Raw genomic sequence first — 14720 nt, forward strand, 5'->3', positions numbered from 1 at the left:
TTTTTGAAAAGGGTGAGCACGTTACTGTGGTCGATCCAAACATCCTGCAAGAATCCAACCGTCCTTCCTTCAGTGGAAAAGCCACTTAAATAGAGGAAGCCTCCTTAGGCTGGAGGAAGGCTTTTAACTTTGCTCAGTGGCGTGATAGGACAGGGGTGGGATCTACCCCATTTCTTCTTGTATACCATAAACATTCAGAACACTTTACACGAGAACTCTGGAGGATCGACGATCGAAGTATCCTCAAGGCTGTGGCAATGGGGAATTCCTACGAAGTGCGGTCCTCTCATTCATTAAGCAAACACTCCCATAACACTCTTCAGGCGAGCATCTTTTTTCATTCTCTCAAAATCCTGCAATTTAAAATGCGATAACAACCCAAGGTGAAAGGAGCCCTGGTGTCTATTTCCTCGATCTGGGAGCAGTGCGCTAAGGCTAGTCTTTGGGAAGAGAGGGTGAGGATTTGGAAGGGGTGTAGTGGTATGTGTTGGACTAGAACAAGGGGTGCTGGCAAACATTCCCTCAATTGGGAGGGGAGCCATGGTGTCCATTGGTTAGAGCCTTTTCATTATTCCCATCTTGCTTTGCCAAATTCCCATCTGGTAGCTGTTGTGAGCAGCAGCAGTCCTGTTGAAACAGTCAGGCATTCCCATCGCAGATGATCTCAGTGCTCCACACCCTGAGAATCTGGAAAGCCCAGCCCTTTTCTTCCCTAACAGGATATAAACTGTCCCTTTGAGAGTGTCTGGAGCAGTTTATCTCTGTGCCGAGGCTGTCCTGACAAGTGAAGTGAGAGTCTGACTGAAGCTGGAAGGATGGAGCACAGCCTGGGCAGGAGGCCCCTGGAGGTGAAATGGACCTTCCTCTTGGCGGTCACTTTGCTTCTGCCAGGTAGGTCAATGAAAGAAGAGAATAAGATTGAGACACAGTGGAAATGGACAGTTTGGGAAACACGGAACCAGTAAGGAGCTGCCTCATGTAGCAGCCTTGCAAGATATGACTGGATTCAAACACCTCAGAACAGCTGTAGTGTATTCAGACAACTTTTCCAGACCAGAACTTTCCCTGCTTCCTGAGATTATTTAAATGGAGAAGCCAGGGACTGAAACTGGAACTGTCTTCATGCTGAGCAGGTATTCTACCACTGAGTCCTCCTGACTCCTGAGCCCTCCAGGCACCTGTCTGGCAACCGCCAAGCCTGGACGCTCATGGCAATGCTAAACAGAGCCAGCTGAGTACTTCGTTCTCTCTCACCACTCCCAGCTTCCATCACCTTAAGATTTTGAGATACCTTGTGCATTAGGATAAGCGTTGATATTTAATAGCTGTTGACATGCTGAACTGGAAAATTCACCTCGTTCTCGCATGGCATTGCTGAAAGAATTGTAGCAAATGTTTCATAGAAACTTAATAAAAACAACTTATGGTCCCACTTTAGAACAAACACCAGTTTGCTCAGGTGCCTGTGTGTTTGGACATCACAGCAGACTAGAGTTTGATTGAAGGCTTCCTGAACCAAGAGAAGAGGGGAAGAGTGCGCAAGCAGGGGCAGACAGGCTGTGAGGTTGTTTGTGTGGTTGTGTAAATGATTTGCAAGTAATCTAGTATTTTTATCCATCCTTTCCTTCAAGTTGATTTACATGGCTTTGTCTTCTATTTTGCCTTCACGACAGCCCTCTGAGGTAGATTAGACAGAGAAATATGCCTGTCCTCAGAGTACCGAGTCAATTTTCTGGTCAATTCCTGCCCCCCTCCCCCCCATCTGAATCCAACCATTACACCAAACTGGATCTCACTCATGAGCTAATGGCACCCAGTATGTGAGCCAATGTGCCCCATGCTCAAGGACCCTCTGCCATGGAAGCTTTATGTATCAGGGTCTGCTTTAGTATAGGGCTGCAAAGTGACACAGTCTTGTTTATCTCTGATTCTATCCCACAGTTATTCTGGTATGATGCATTCTACGATAACTTGGGACATTCCAACCATCTCCTCTCCCACAGATCCAGAGGAGTTAGCTGTGTTAGTCTGTAGTAGCAAAATAGAAAAGAGTCCAGTAGCACCTTTAAGACTAAGCAACTTTACCGTAGCATAAGCTTTCGAGAATCACAGTTCTCTTCGTCAGATGCATGCATGCATCTGATGAAGAGAAATGTGATTCTCAAAAACTTATGCTACGGTAAAGTTGCTTAGTCTTAAAGGTGCTACTGGACTCTTCTACTCTCCCACAGATGTATTCTAGTGGTTCAGATGGTAGTGTGAGCTGTGTGCTTGCACTGACCCTCTCACAAAGCACCCCTCATGCTACAAATCAACCCAATTCAACAAGCCACCATACACTTGAAATGGTTTTATGAAGTGGCCCTCACTTCAGACTCAAACTGATGGCACTGTTACAGCCTTTTGTTTCGTTACACATATGACTGTGTCTTAATGTCACCAGATGCTGTTTTGTTTCCCTGCTTCAAGCCCATACCACAAAATAAAGAGTTCAAAGTTAAATGGCCCCGTTTCAGAAGAGATTCCCCCCCCCCCTTATTCAATGCTGTTCTGTGTGCACATTGACAAATATTGCTCTGTAACTGCAATAGTAACAAATGGAGATTCCTGTGTGAACAAGCCAATCCAGTTGAGAACGATGGTCATAGTGCAATATGCAGCCATGTGTGGGTGCAGCTGCAGTGTTGGAAAAACATGTTTTAAGCAGCCTTGTAAATCATGGATATTGCTGAAAGTTTTGATCACATGACAAGCAGCGGGTGCCAGGCAGTTCACACTATATTGGCCGCATGTGCCTGGACATCCTCTGATCCACCCAATACTCCTTATAAATTGTTCCATCCTTGAGCCTGATCTGATCACCTACTAGGAATTTGGTGTTTTCCACTATTGCCCAAGTATTATTGAATAGGTATATGCAAAGCCCCTTCCATTTTTGTTTTTAGGAGGCCTTTGAGCCCATCTTATTTCAAAGAGCTTTTTTGCTGATCATAATATGTGTCTTCTGGCACAGGTGGTTGAGACTGTGCTGTATTTTTGGGTACTGGGCTGAGTTTTGAACCATTTTGCTGTAGTTTTAATGAGAGTATACTTCTTAAAAACTGTTGTTGCTAGCCATCTTAAGCCCTTTCTTTCTTTCTTTCTTTCTTTCTTTCTTTCTTTCTTTCTTTCTTTCTTTCTTTCTTTCTTTCTTTCTTTCTTTCTTTCTTTCTTTCTTTCTTTCTTTCTTTCTTTCTTTCTTTCTTTCTTTCACACAAGTGGTTCACGCAAATAGCTTACCCATTTTTTACTTAAAGAATCAATTGTCATTAACAATAGGTAATGGACAAAGAGGAAAACACAATGGCTGCTTCCACACACGTTGGATAATCCACTTTCAATACTCTTTAGTGAACATTTGTTACTGATTTTCCATGTGTGGAACAAAAAATCCACTTCTAAAGGATTACGAAAGTGCATTATTCAACGTGTGTGGAAATGGCCCATGTGTGGAACAAAAAATCCACTTCCAAAGGATTGCGAAAGTGCATTGAAAGTGCATTATTCAACGTGTGTGGAAATGGCCAATGTCAGTCCCTGGCAGTTAGGTCCCTCAAGCCCTCCACAGTTAACACGCAGGTGTTCCAGTTGAAGTAGCCTTATTGAGATCCATACAGTACAGGTGTTCACCCGAAGGTGGCAATTGGCAGAAGTGACAATTCAAACAAAGGCATTACTAATTATAGGGAAACTTCCCACCCCTCAGGGTCTGTTGACATTTTGGTGCGAAACTCCCAAGAGGTTGCATGGGAACAGATTAGTAAGGACTACATGAAGTACAAAGGAAAATATCCCAGTCTCTGGGAAAGTTACAATGTTTGCTGCTAGCAGCTCTCCTCAAGGACACTTGCTGGAAGAAGTGAAAGTACATATTTTCAACCGATAACAGGGAGGCCCACTGGGTCTCCTGTAATTAATATCAGCAGTTAGGACACTCTCAGATGATCTACACAGAATATAGCGTATAACTCTGGCATTGACCAGTACAACAGCACTGACCAGTACAAAAGGCAGAATACAATCATGGCAGGTATGCTGGCATACATGACACACAAAATCAGAAATGCAAGAAGAGCCCTTCAGGGTCTATATAGTCTAGCACTCTGTGGTCAGCCAATTGTTTAAGCCCACAAGCAAGGTATGATGATAAATGCCCTTCTCGACAGTTTGTCTTTCAGTACCTGGATTCAGAGGTATAGTGCGCTGGACATGGAAGTTCTGTTTAGCTATTGTGTTTCTAAACTTTCATAGACTTTTCCTCCATGATGCTGTCTAATCTCATTTAATTTATTTATATAAAATATTTATTAGCTGCCTTTCTACTTTATGGCACTCAAGTTGGTTGACAATGTAAAAACAACAATAATAACAATACATTTTTGAAAAACATTCTAAGCCAGTGGCCCCATCATCGCATCTTGTGACAGTGAGTTCTGTAAGTTAAATATGCAACATAGAATTATGGGTTTTTTTGGATCCATCCTGAACTTTGCTGCCATTTAATTTCATTGTGTGACCCCAAGTTCTAGTATTATGTATGAGCTATCCCAGACAGGGCAGATATAACAGTAAAAAAAACAATTAAGCTGAAAAGCAGGGTTAACGCACGGCTCAGCCAAATATAAGTGCCATTCCAGTCCTATTTATTTCAATGAGAGAGTAAAAAATGGGCTTCAGTCTCCCTTTTTAAATCCAGTGGATCTTGGTGCTTAATTTGTACTGTAATGGTAAGGTATGGATGAAAACAGATGTAAGATACAAAGAGAAGGAATGAATAATATGCAAATCACAGATTTGCATATTATACTAAATAATAGTTCAGCTATCAGTCCACCCTCTGTGATCAGTCTGATTCCACCCTCTCCCATACTTTTAGGCAGGCTTTCTACTTCAAAAAATACCATAAGAATAAACATCTATCTATGTCCTGGGGACTGAGAGTAAATTTCTTGGTGGTATCATCATGGCATGCCAGCCAATCAGGAGCACCACCCACAGCCTGCCTCCTGTTGCAAACTCGCAGGTGTGTGGGCCTATCTCTTCCTCACATAGTTTGTCCTTAGCAAAATGAAATAGATGCATTTGAATTGAATGTCCCTATTGGCCCAGCCATTCTGCAAATGTTGTGGCTCTCTTTGCTGCACAAACAAACAAACAAACAAACAAACTTCACTTTCGGTGGATGAGTCCATGAGTGATGAGGCATTGCAGTTCAGACAAACTCTTCAGTTAGGACAAACAAGGCAGAAGGAAGAATTCAATTCCATTCTTTGCATTGTTAAGCATCCCTTTAAATATCAATTTGCATCTAATCTTTAATTCATTTTCAGTGCTAATCACTTGCTGATTGGTAAAATTAGCTAGATAATATCACACTTAGTTGGCAACAATGCTAAACCTGCATGGGATTGTCTTTGTTTGGCTTCTGTCCTCAAAGAAGAAAGGCTCTGGAGCATGTACAGAAAGTCCCTGCACTTCAGGCTGCAATTTATCCTTCCATATTTGGGATTGGTGTTGGTGAAAGTGACTTGCCCAAAGCTGTCTGATAAACTTCATGGCAAAGCTGATATTGAATGACATGTGAAGTCCAGTAGCCTTCAAAGATCAGCAAAATTTTCCAGGTTATTATACGCTTTTGTGAGTCAAAGCTCTGTCAGATACAAATAGAGACCACACTAGTTCCTGATCAGACATGTACGATATAGGAGTCGATGCTCTCTGTATGACCCCACCCCCATTTATTTATCAAATTAGTTTTTTTTAAATCTAGTCTTCCTTCAAGGAACAACAAGCCAACGTTAAGACAGGATTTATGGGAACCCAGCTTTTTACTGGCTTGCATCCCTGCTTTGCTCCTCCTCAGTATGGTGAAGAAATCCCAGATGGGAGTACTGGTGAATGTGTTATCCAGAGTTCACCCTCTTCCCCCCCAGGAATCTAAGCCTGAATTAAACAATAGTTTATAGTTCCCCCCACCCAAAGCGGGATTCTAACTCTGGTTGACTCAGATGCAGAGAGAGGTTAGTGCATCGTGGATGATCATAGATAACTTGTACCAGCATTCCTTGATCACATGCCATGTTAAGAAGAAACAAGAAAGACGAGACACAACTCTACCTGGCAAAAAACGTTCACGTTCCAGCTTAATGATTGGTTGTTATATCTTCTGAATATAGCTGCAGGACGCTTTGCACTTGGGTATCCCGGGATGTCTTCCAGCCCTCTAACCACGCCGGCTCATTAGGGGAGAGACCTGAGTCAGAAACTTGTTTTCTTGCTCATGTGCCAAATTTTGTTTTTTACATCAAGGCGACTTTTTCAAAACATAAGGCGGTTTTTAAAATGCCATATCCCATCTGCATTTTGAAGTAATTCATTCCCAGGGATTCTTGGAGGCAAGGTCTATTTGAATTCTTTGTCTCTGAAGAAAGGTGACGAAGTTTAATTTGTTTCGGGGTGGCACTTGATGGCTTTATAAGTGGAATTTACGATTGCATTCACAATTGCATTGTCTACATTTTATATAGACTGATACTTTTAAAAACCACAGAATTAACTTGAAGTAATACAAAGCCAAGTCCTGTGAGTGCCTAACAGACATTCCAGAATACTGTGAACGCCATGTTGGCTTCCATCTATGAACTCTTAGACAGATTGCTTATGGACATTGAAATTAAGCTTCCTAATTTATTTTTCTGGCATTATTATTATTGTTGATGTTGCTTATTTATAGTCCACTCTTCTCCCTGAGATTCAAGGCAGATTACATACTGCAAGTGAAAATATAATCAATAGCTAGGACATTCACAGCAAAAAGACAATATGATCAACAATTGGGATATTCAATGTAAACAGACCCAACAAGGTATGGTAGCTACAAATCTGAAAACTAGCATAAAGCCGAACACATAGACGAAACTTTTCTGAATTAAAGTATAAATAATTGACATGACATCTTTAGCAATGTCAAACTACCCAGTAGGTTCATATCTACATCAACACACAGTACCCAGTAGCCTAGTCTATACTCTCCATCCCTTAAGGTATCTCTTTGGACTATTTGTTATGACACAGCCCTATAATCTGAGTAGAAAGCCTTCCTGAATCATTCATTCTTGCTTAGGTTGAAGAAAGCCGAGAGGCTAGGTGTTTTCCTGATCTCTTCATGAGAGAAGCAGGGATGCAAGCCCTGTAAAAGACTGGGTTCCCGTAAATCCTGGCTTAATATTAGCTTGTTGTTCCTTGGAGGAAGACTGGGATTTTTAAAAACCCCATTTAATAATTCTTGTGGATTAAGCATCATCACCGGAGGCAGTTATTCAATGGGTAAAGCTGTCCTCTGTTGTGTAGTGGTTAGACCGTGGGACTCTAATCTGGAGAGCCAGGTTTGATTCCCCTCTCCTCCACCTGAAGCCAGCTGGGTGACCTTGGGCTAGTCACAGTTCTTTGAAGCACTCTCAGCCCCACCCACCTCACAAGGTGTTTTGTTGTGGGGGTAATAATGGCATACTTTGTAAACCGCTCTGAGTGGGCATTAAGTTGTCCTGAAGGGAAGTATATAAATTTTTTTATTATTATTATTACTACTACTACTACTACTACTTTTCCCAGCAGTGCGCTGTAAAGCATTTTGAGTTAGCAAGAGGCTCCTTTCAGTTGTAGCCAGTTTGCTGTTTTCATATTAAGGTGATGAGCTAGGCCCCAAAGGACACGCTGGTATTAGGTAGTCCGTGCAAATTAGTTACAAAAACATCTATGTTTTGTCCTGGATCTTTTGGCTAGTTTTGTGAATAAACTAGTTCCTAGTTAAACCCCATAATGTCTTTTTTTTTAAGTGTTGTAACAATAGCACAACAATCTCCTTACACAGGGTTGCCAACTCTAGGTTGGAGAATTCCTGGATATTTGGAGGAAGAGTCTGGAAGAATGGGGTTGGGGGAGAGGAGGGACCTCAGCAAGGTATAATACCATAAAGTCAATTTCTTAAGCAAATAAGCTGTAATTCCAGGTACCACCTGGAGGTTGGCAACACAATTCCTACACAAAGATAACATCTGTGAAAGTTATAGTCCTGCCAAAAAAGATATGACTTCTTATTAGGGGATTATACAATTCTTTTACTCAGAGAAAACAACGTGGGTGGGGGATTGACTTAGTGAACTGGGGAATTCATTTTAATCCCTTCTGCTTTCCCAAACTGGTTTCTGGATGTAGAAATCAGCTAATGAGATTGGTTCCTCCCAGCCAGGGTTCAATCAATGAAAAATGTAACCCCGACCCACCTATTTATGAGCAATCCAGGTCTACACTGGATTTAGAGTAAACATTGTAGGAATGTAAACTAAGGACATTGTGAAGGATGGTGGGTGGGTGGGCTGGCAGCTGGCCTTTGCTTCCCATATGTTAAATGGGAACAGCATGTCCTATCTGATATTGTGCCAACACATGGCTATGGAAATGCTGTCACCTGTTCCTTGTAAAAGGGTGAGGCCAACATATAAACAAATTAATACTTGGGAGTAATGGGTAGGTGTATGAGCTGTTCCCTGTGGCATCAACAAGAGCAACACCTTAGATGGAGCAATGAAGAGCAAACTGGCTATTTGGAGAAATTCTGTAGTACATCTCTCTTGGAGCCTATACTAGTGGAGCTTGGAGGTGGGAAAGTGGGTGTCTGAATGGTTATGTGCGGCAAAAACTCTCCGGAAATGACTTCCTCTCACTATCCAGCTGCTTCAGAGGGTTCTTGTGCAGAGAAAATGGAACTCTGCCCTAATGGAAAATGGAGCCACTGCCCTGAGCTCTGAAGGGAAAAGGCAGGATAGATATAATAGATAGAAAGTTAGTACCTTGTATGCGTGTGTGGGTGGGTAGGTGAGAGAGTGAGAGAGCGAGAGCGACTAACTTTCCACATACAGGGAGTCTTTGATAGGGGGTGAACACTTATTTGTTTGTTTATTTGTTTATTTATTTAAACCCCTGCTTTCCTCAAGGGCTTGCTTACAATATTATATGGACAATTTAACTAAAATATATAAAACAGGCACTTGCAGGCTTGCCCCCTGCCCTTGGCCCCAATACTCAACCCTCAAAAAATTGAGGAGTAAGATAATAACTGGCTAGAAAATGGCCTCCATAGCGAGGTTCTGGAAGTTTCCCCATGTTTCTATGAGGAAATTTCAAGCATGTCACTGGGAAGTGACATCACATCCTCCCGAAACTCTGCCTTCATGAGACACCATTCTCAATATCTCCTGGCATTTGTTGAAGCAGTGCTGGCGACCTTTGAGGACACTCTTTCAGCAGGCGACGGTATATAAAAACATCCCAAGCTGATGCTGGTTCTGGTAGTACGGTTCATTCTGGGTCACAAGCTGCAAGCCACAGGCTAGGTGCCTTGGGACAAGTCTGTCTTTGAATTACCTACAAAAAAGGGAGCAGATGCTCAGCCATAGGTCTCTTTCCACTTTACAGGGTTGTTGTGAGAATAAAATAGAGGAGAACAGAACCAGGCATGTCACTCCAAACTCTTGGAGAAAGGACAGGAAAAACATTGTGGCAGATGCAAGGTCAATTTTGATGCAGAAAAAGTAACGCAACAAGTCACTTTGTTTTTTCGCATGATGCATGATGGTGAACCACGCAAATTCGTGGCCTGTTCTGCCTCAGGCCCAATTCAGAAGAAGCAGACAGATAGAGTCCGATGAGGAGAGGAAACTGAGTTACTTTATTTGAATAGAGGGAAGACCCATAGTTCTTCAGAGGTCTGAGAAACATTACATCAACTTTTATCACCTTGGGTTCATTATGTATTCAGTAAGTTATTGGTTGAGTTAGTTACGTGTACATATGACTTAGCATCATTCCATTGGTTTAGCATAATTAGGGGTTGTCCCCTTACTCAATTAACACTTGTAAAAGTTGTTTATCATTTCAAAGAACAAACACTCTTTCTTTGGTAACTCTGATATCAGTTCCAGTATCCATTGGGCAGATGTGTGTCATTTTCACGACTAGCCCGGATCTGTTCCCATCCTTGATGTAACTAGCAGAACAACTACCCATTGTTAATTTATTCCATTACATGATATAGGTGCCGGGCAAAGAACATTTCCCAGCGTTCCTGAAACAAAGGCTTTAATACAAGTGCCCCGATCTATGGCAGGATGATGGCCATCTATCTCTTGCAATGTGCTAATGAGGGAACTGAGATTCTACAGGCCTGGATCTTAATTGTTTTGTTCTCACAGATTCTAGAAATGCAGTTTCATTTTCTACTGTCAGCACTTTTGTTAGCTTGCAAGGACAAGAGGAAGATGGGTAAGGGGCTTCTCTTTGTGTGGCTGTGTAAAGACAAAAATCATAAAACATGATTACATCTACATTCATATAGTCATCTTTCTGATACATGTTTGTGCTATATCTAGAGTTGCATAAAATATCACTCAGGGCGTCTGAGGGCCTCTGCTTACTACTCAGAATTTAGGGGAGGTCAGGGCTGTGTCCCACAATGGTTTTTAAAATACTAGCATGAATACTATATTAATCTGGAGGAACGGTAGGAGACATGCCGTTAAATCTAAAGCCACAATATGGCAAAAGGGCAGCCTACTTTAATTAAAGTGATCTTTACAGTAATGGGTTGTGAAGGATCAACAAGGAATAGCCAAGCAGGGCCCTGCTACTTGACAGCCGAAGGGTTCACTAAAGAGAGGTGTTCCTTAATCATGTGACGTTTTTTTAAACCACATGCCTGAAGCAGTCCTTAGGTATGGCTCTGAGAGGTCTGTGATTGCATTCCTCTTCTGCCCAGGGTTGTGAACAGGTCCGGGGGAAAATGTCCTGTGCCTTTAAGAGAGGCATAATGTGTGAAAATGGGCAGCTGAAGCTTTTCAAGGCATGGAGGTAAATAACATTACCTGCTAAATAACACCCCAGAGCCAAGCTAGAAGTGACACCTGACAGAAAGAGGACAAAGGCCTGCCCGGCCTTTGTGGACCCTGCCTGCCGCAGCCTCATCGTCCCTGTGCCTTGCTTGCGTGCGCCTGCTTCAGAGTCCACAAACACCGGGTGGACTGTGGCGGGGGTGGAGCAGGCATGGGGTGGGTGAGCTGTGGCGCAGCTGGGGAAGCTTTGATGCTGCTACCGGAGCGCTCCCTACAGTCCTGGCTGCCAGCAGGCGGCGAAACGGTGTAAGGGGGCTTGGAGTGTGGGCAATTGCCAGGGGATCCCTTGGGCCAGCAGAAAGTGAGCTCCCTGCACCCCCACCCCCTGCTGCCACCAGCTCAGCTCCTGGCAAAGTTGCTTCCTGAAGACCCCCTCAACAAACTGGGAATTGATGGAGTAGTATAGGGCACAAGAATTGAGAGATTCTCTGATGGGGACGCCTACACTTCCCATCAAACCTCTCAGGAAACTGACACATGTCCTCCTCATGTCAGGCATCACTTCTAGCTTGGCTCTCAGAGCCAAACTAAATGTGATGAGTTACTAGAGTTCAACATGTGTCTGCTTACCTCAAGGTTTGATGGGAAGTGTAGAAAGTGTAGGCATCCTTGCAGCTTTAAGTTTAATGTTTATAGAGCAGCAGGGAGGGAAGTGCAGGCATGGGCCTCTTACCGGGTGCCCCCTTCCCCTCCACTGAGTGTGTGTGTGTTGGGGTTCAGGGCCCCTCTCCTGACCCCCCCCCTTCCCCACATAGCAGACAAGGTGCCTGGCCGCTGCTAGTTGCTAGCGCAGCTTCGGGCGGGGGCTGGGCAAAGAGGTCAGCAGACAGGGTACCTGGAGCGTCGCTGCATCTCCCCGCCCCCCGCTCGCCCAGCCCCCGCCTGAAACTGCACAGCCCGGAGCTGCATAGCCCGGTGTCACTCTGCCTTTCTCCCTGCTCGCCTGGAGCATCGTTTTATCTCCCCCCCCCCGCTTGCCCCCCCCCCAGAGCGACGCTGGGCTATGTAGCTCTGGGCCACACAGCGCGGTTTCAGGAAGGGGCTGGATGAGGGGCTGGATGAGGGGCTGGATGAGGGGGGGAGATGAAGCGACGCTCCGGGAGAGTAGGGGGAAAGGCAGAGTGACACCGGGCAGTGATGATGAATGGCAATGGGGTGTCTCTGTGGTTGGGAAGATAACTGGATACTTCCTTTTCTGAGCTCATGTTGAGTTCTAGGAATCTTAGTTATAAAACTGCTGCTTCATCATCTATTTCCCATTCCTTTCAGGAGTGACATCTAGAGCCCTTGACTCAGATGCCATAACACTCCCCAGTGTGGATTTAACTAAGCCTGATGATACCGTGGAAGATCATGATTCTGAGGTACTGACTTATGCCAGACGAGACATCAACAAGACAGAAATCACTGACTTGGAAGGTTCTCCAGTGGTTAATAATAGAACAGAAACAGATGACGAAAAAGATGAAGATGAGGCTCTTGCCTTATTTAGCCTTATTGTCAAGAGAGCTATTGAGGAAGAAGAAGACCAAGGAGACATGGATGACAGCGAGGCGGGCAAACCGGAAACAAGTTCAGTTGATGAAGATAAATTTTCCATTTCTGATTTGCCCAAACTCTTAAAGCCCTTGATAGATGCCTTTTCTGACTCATCAACTTCTGAAGCTCCCTCGAAAGATGATTTTTTGTCCTGGTTTCCTAGCCTAAAAGACCTCTTTGAGCCCACCAAGCCTAGCGGAAATGAGGCGACAAACGGCGCTGCTCGAGCAGGAAGACGGTCCAGCTTTTCTACTGCCTGGGAGCCTTCTCCGCAAGCATCTCCTTCCTCTGCACGGCCACCAGAACCTGAGATCCTTCCCTCCTCTGAGCTCGATGACTTGATTGCTACTGCTCCAACCATAACTAGGCCTCCTACAACCATAACAAAAAAAAACCCAGTACCCATTTCTAAACGCCCCATAACAATCCATCCCCCAGATGACTCAGATTCTGAAGAGGATTCAGAGATGGATTCTTAAGCAGGAACTCTTCTCGAAGAGTGGCAGTTAAAGCAGGGGGGCCATGGGGGCGTCTTTGTCCCTCCCTGTATTTTAGATGACTCCTTCCACTTTCGGTTGGAGTCATTAAGAGGTATAAAAAATAATCACACCACAAACACTTTTTAAAAAACATCCAGATTTCCCACAGTCTAATCTTTAATATATCTAAGAAGAGATCTTTGAACCTTGCTGTGACTCTGCACTCTCCTCAATCCAAAATGGCATCCAAGTGCGGAAATCCAGTCAAATGAAGCCAGGTTTGAGGGGTTCTGTTCCTAATTCTGATCGGATTTTAAATGGCGGGAAGAAGGATAAAATAGAAAAAATCAAGGGTTTTTTCTTGCCATTTGAGGTTGAGAGGTGTAGTGGGCTAGTTTGGTGAATAGAAAGTAAAAATTTCATTGACATGATCCCCTAGCATGATCACCAGCTCTGACCATAATAGTTTGTGGATATAGAACATTTGACTTCTTGGTCATTGTTTGTTTGATTTTTTGTAAATAAAGGGACTTCACTTTCAATAAAAGTTATAAAACATAAAAAGGGTCTCTGCTTATTGGTATCAGCAAATGGGAATCCTGATTTCCAGAGGAAAATTATGTGTGTGTTTTCTGTCATCTTTGGGCTTAGCATCTGTTGACAGATTGCACTTTCGTTTCATTAGCAAATATCAGGACATGGATTGCCTTTTCAAACAGAAAAACGTTGTGAGAAGAAAGGGAAACATTGTCCTTTTCTTTCCTTGCCCTTTACTCTCTGGAAAAAAAGCCATTACTGAACTGCTTTTACTCCACTGGGGAAAACATACAAATTCCTGAGAGTCTCCGGGGTGCCAAGCAAGGCAGGGCAGGCCTTGAACAAGAATCGGCCAGCAGCAGAAGTGGGTAACAGGCCTTGTGAACATGGGAGTGTTCCTAGTGAAGGCAGATGGCACTCCAACAGGGAAGCTTTAGTAAATATTCTTCCTCAAACTGTATTTATTTATTTATTTTATCCCCTGCCCTTCCTCCAAGGATCTCAGGGTGGCATAAAAACCTTCCTCCATTTTCTCCTCACATCAACACTGTGAGGTAGGTTAGGTGGAGACAGAGTGACTGGCCCAAGGTCATCCAGTAAGTTTCCTGGCTAGTGTAGGATTTGAACCTGGGTCTCTCTCACCCTTGTTTAGCATCTAATCATTACACGGGCTGTCCAGATGGATGAGAACTTTTCTACCTTGGAACTAAGCTAATCTTCCAATGACCTGATGAAGGCTCATCACGTTATAGAAGGCTGGGAATGTTGAGAGCAGTTAATGGTCAGTTACAGAGAAGGGAGGGAATATTGACCTGCTCATTCAAGCCTCTGAGAGCTTATGGAATCCTAAAGGCAGAGATTTGAGTTTCTGTGCAGGAAATTTCCGGATAGTTTCCCCCTCATCCATGATTCTTCAGGGGTTCCCAGCTTGTTCCTTCTCATACCAGACAAGTAGGAAAACATTGTTTTGTAAATAACACAGACTGTGTTCTGCCCATGACTTGCTGAGAACCAAGCAGACTGTTGTACCCCACCACTCTTCTTCTTCCTCCAGCCTAGGGAAGTTTCCTCTGACAGAAATGACTATTATGCCAGCCAAGAAGCTTTGCTGAGTTGAGGGGTAGGATACAAGCCTAAGACTTTGTAGAATTCTGAAGGTGAAACTTTGGATCTGGGGCAG

At 43.7% G+C, this 14720-nt stretch overlaps 1 protein-coding gene across 1 annotated transcript; it reads left to right on the forward strand.

Annotated features, from left to right (window-relative positions):
- The first annotated feature begins 759 nt into the window (after positions 1 to 759).
- LOC129328843 (uncharacterized) lies at positions 760 to 13567 on the forward strand. The gene is made up of 2 exons (XM_054978148.1): positions 760 to 891; positions 12255 to 13567. The coding sequence occupies exons 1-2, from the start codon at positions 816 to 818 to the stop codon at positions 13001 to 13003; spliced, it is 825 nt and encodes a 274-aa protein (XP_054834123.1). The 5' UTR covers positions 760 to 815; the 3' UTR covers positions 13004 to 13567.
- The last annotated feature ends 1153 nt before the right edge of the window (positions 13568 to 14720 follow it).

This window comes from Eublepharis macularius, chromosome 4 (genome assembly GCF_028583425.1).
Source record: "Eublepharis macularius isolate TG4126 chromosome 4, MPM_Emac_v1.0, whole genome shotgun sequence".
Taxonomy (NCBI): domain Eukaryota; kingdom Metazoa; phylum Chordata; class Lepidosauria; order Squamata; family Eublepharidae; genus Eublepharis; species Eublepharis macularius.

Excerpts from the sequence above, each read along its gene's own strand:
- LOC129328843 (XM_054978148.1), top strand. The coding sequence starts at position 816 with ATGGAGCACAGCCTGGGCAGGAGGCCCCTGGAGGTGAAATGGACCTTC. Across the intron at positions 892-12,254 it reads GGTCACTTTGCTTCTGCCAG|GAGTGACATCTAGAGCCCTT; the intron begins GTAGGTCAATGA and ends CATTCCTTTCAG.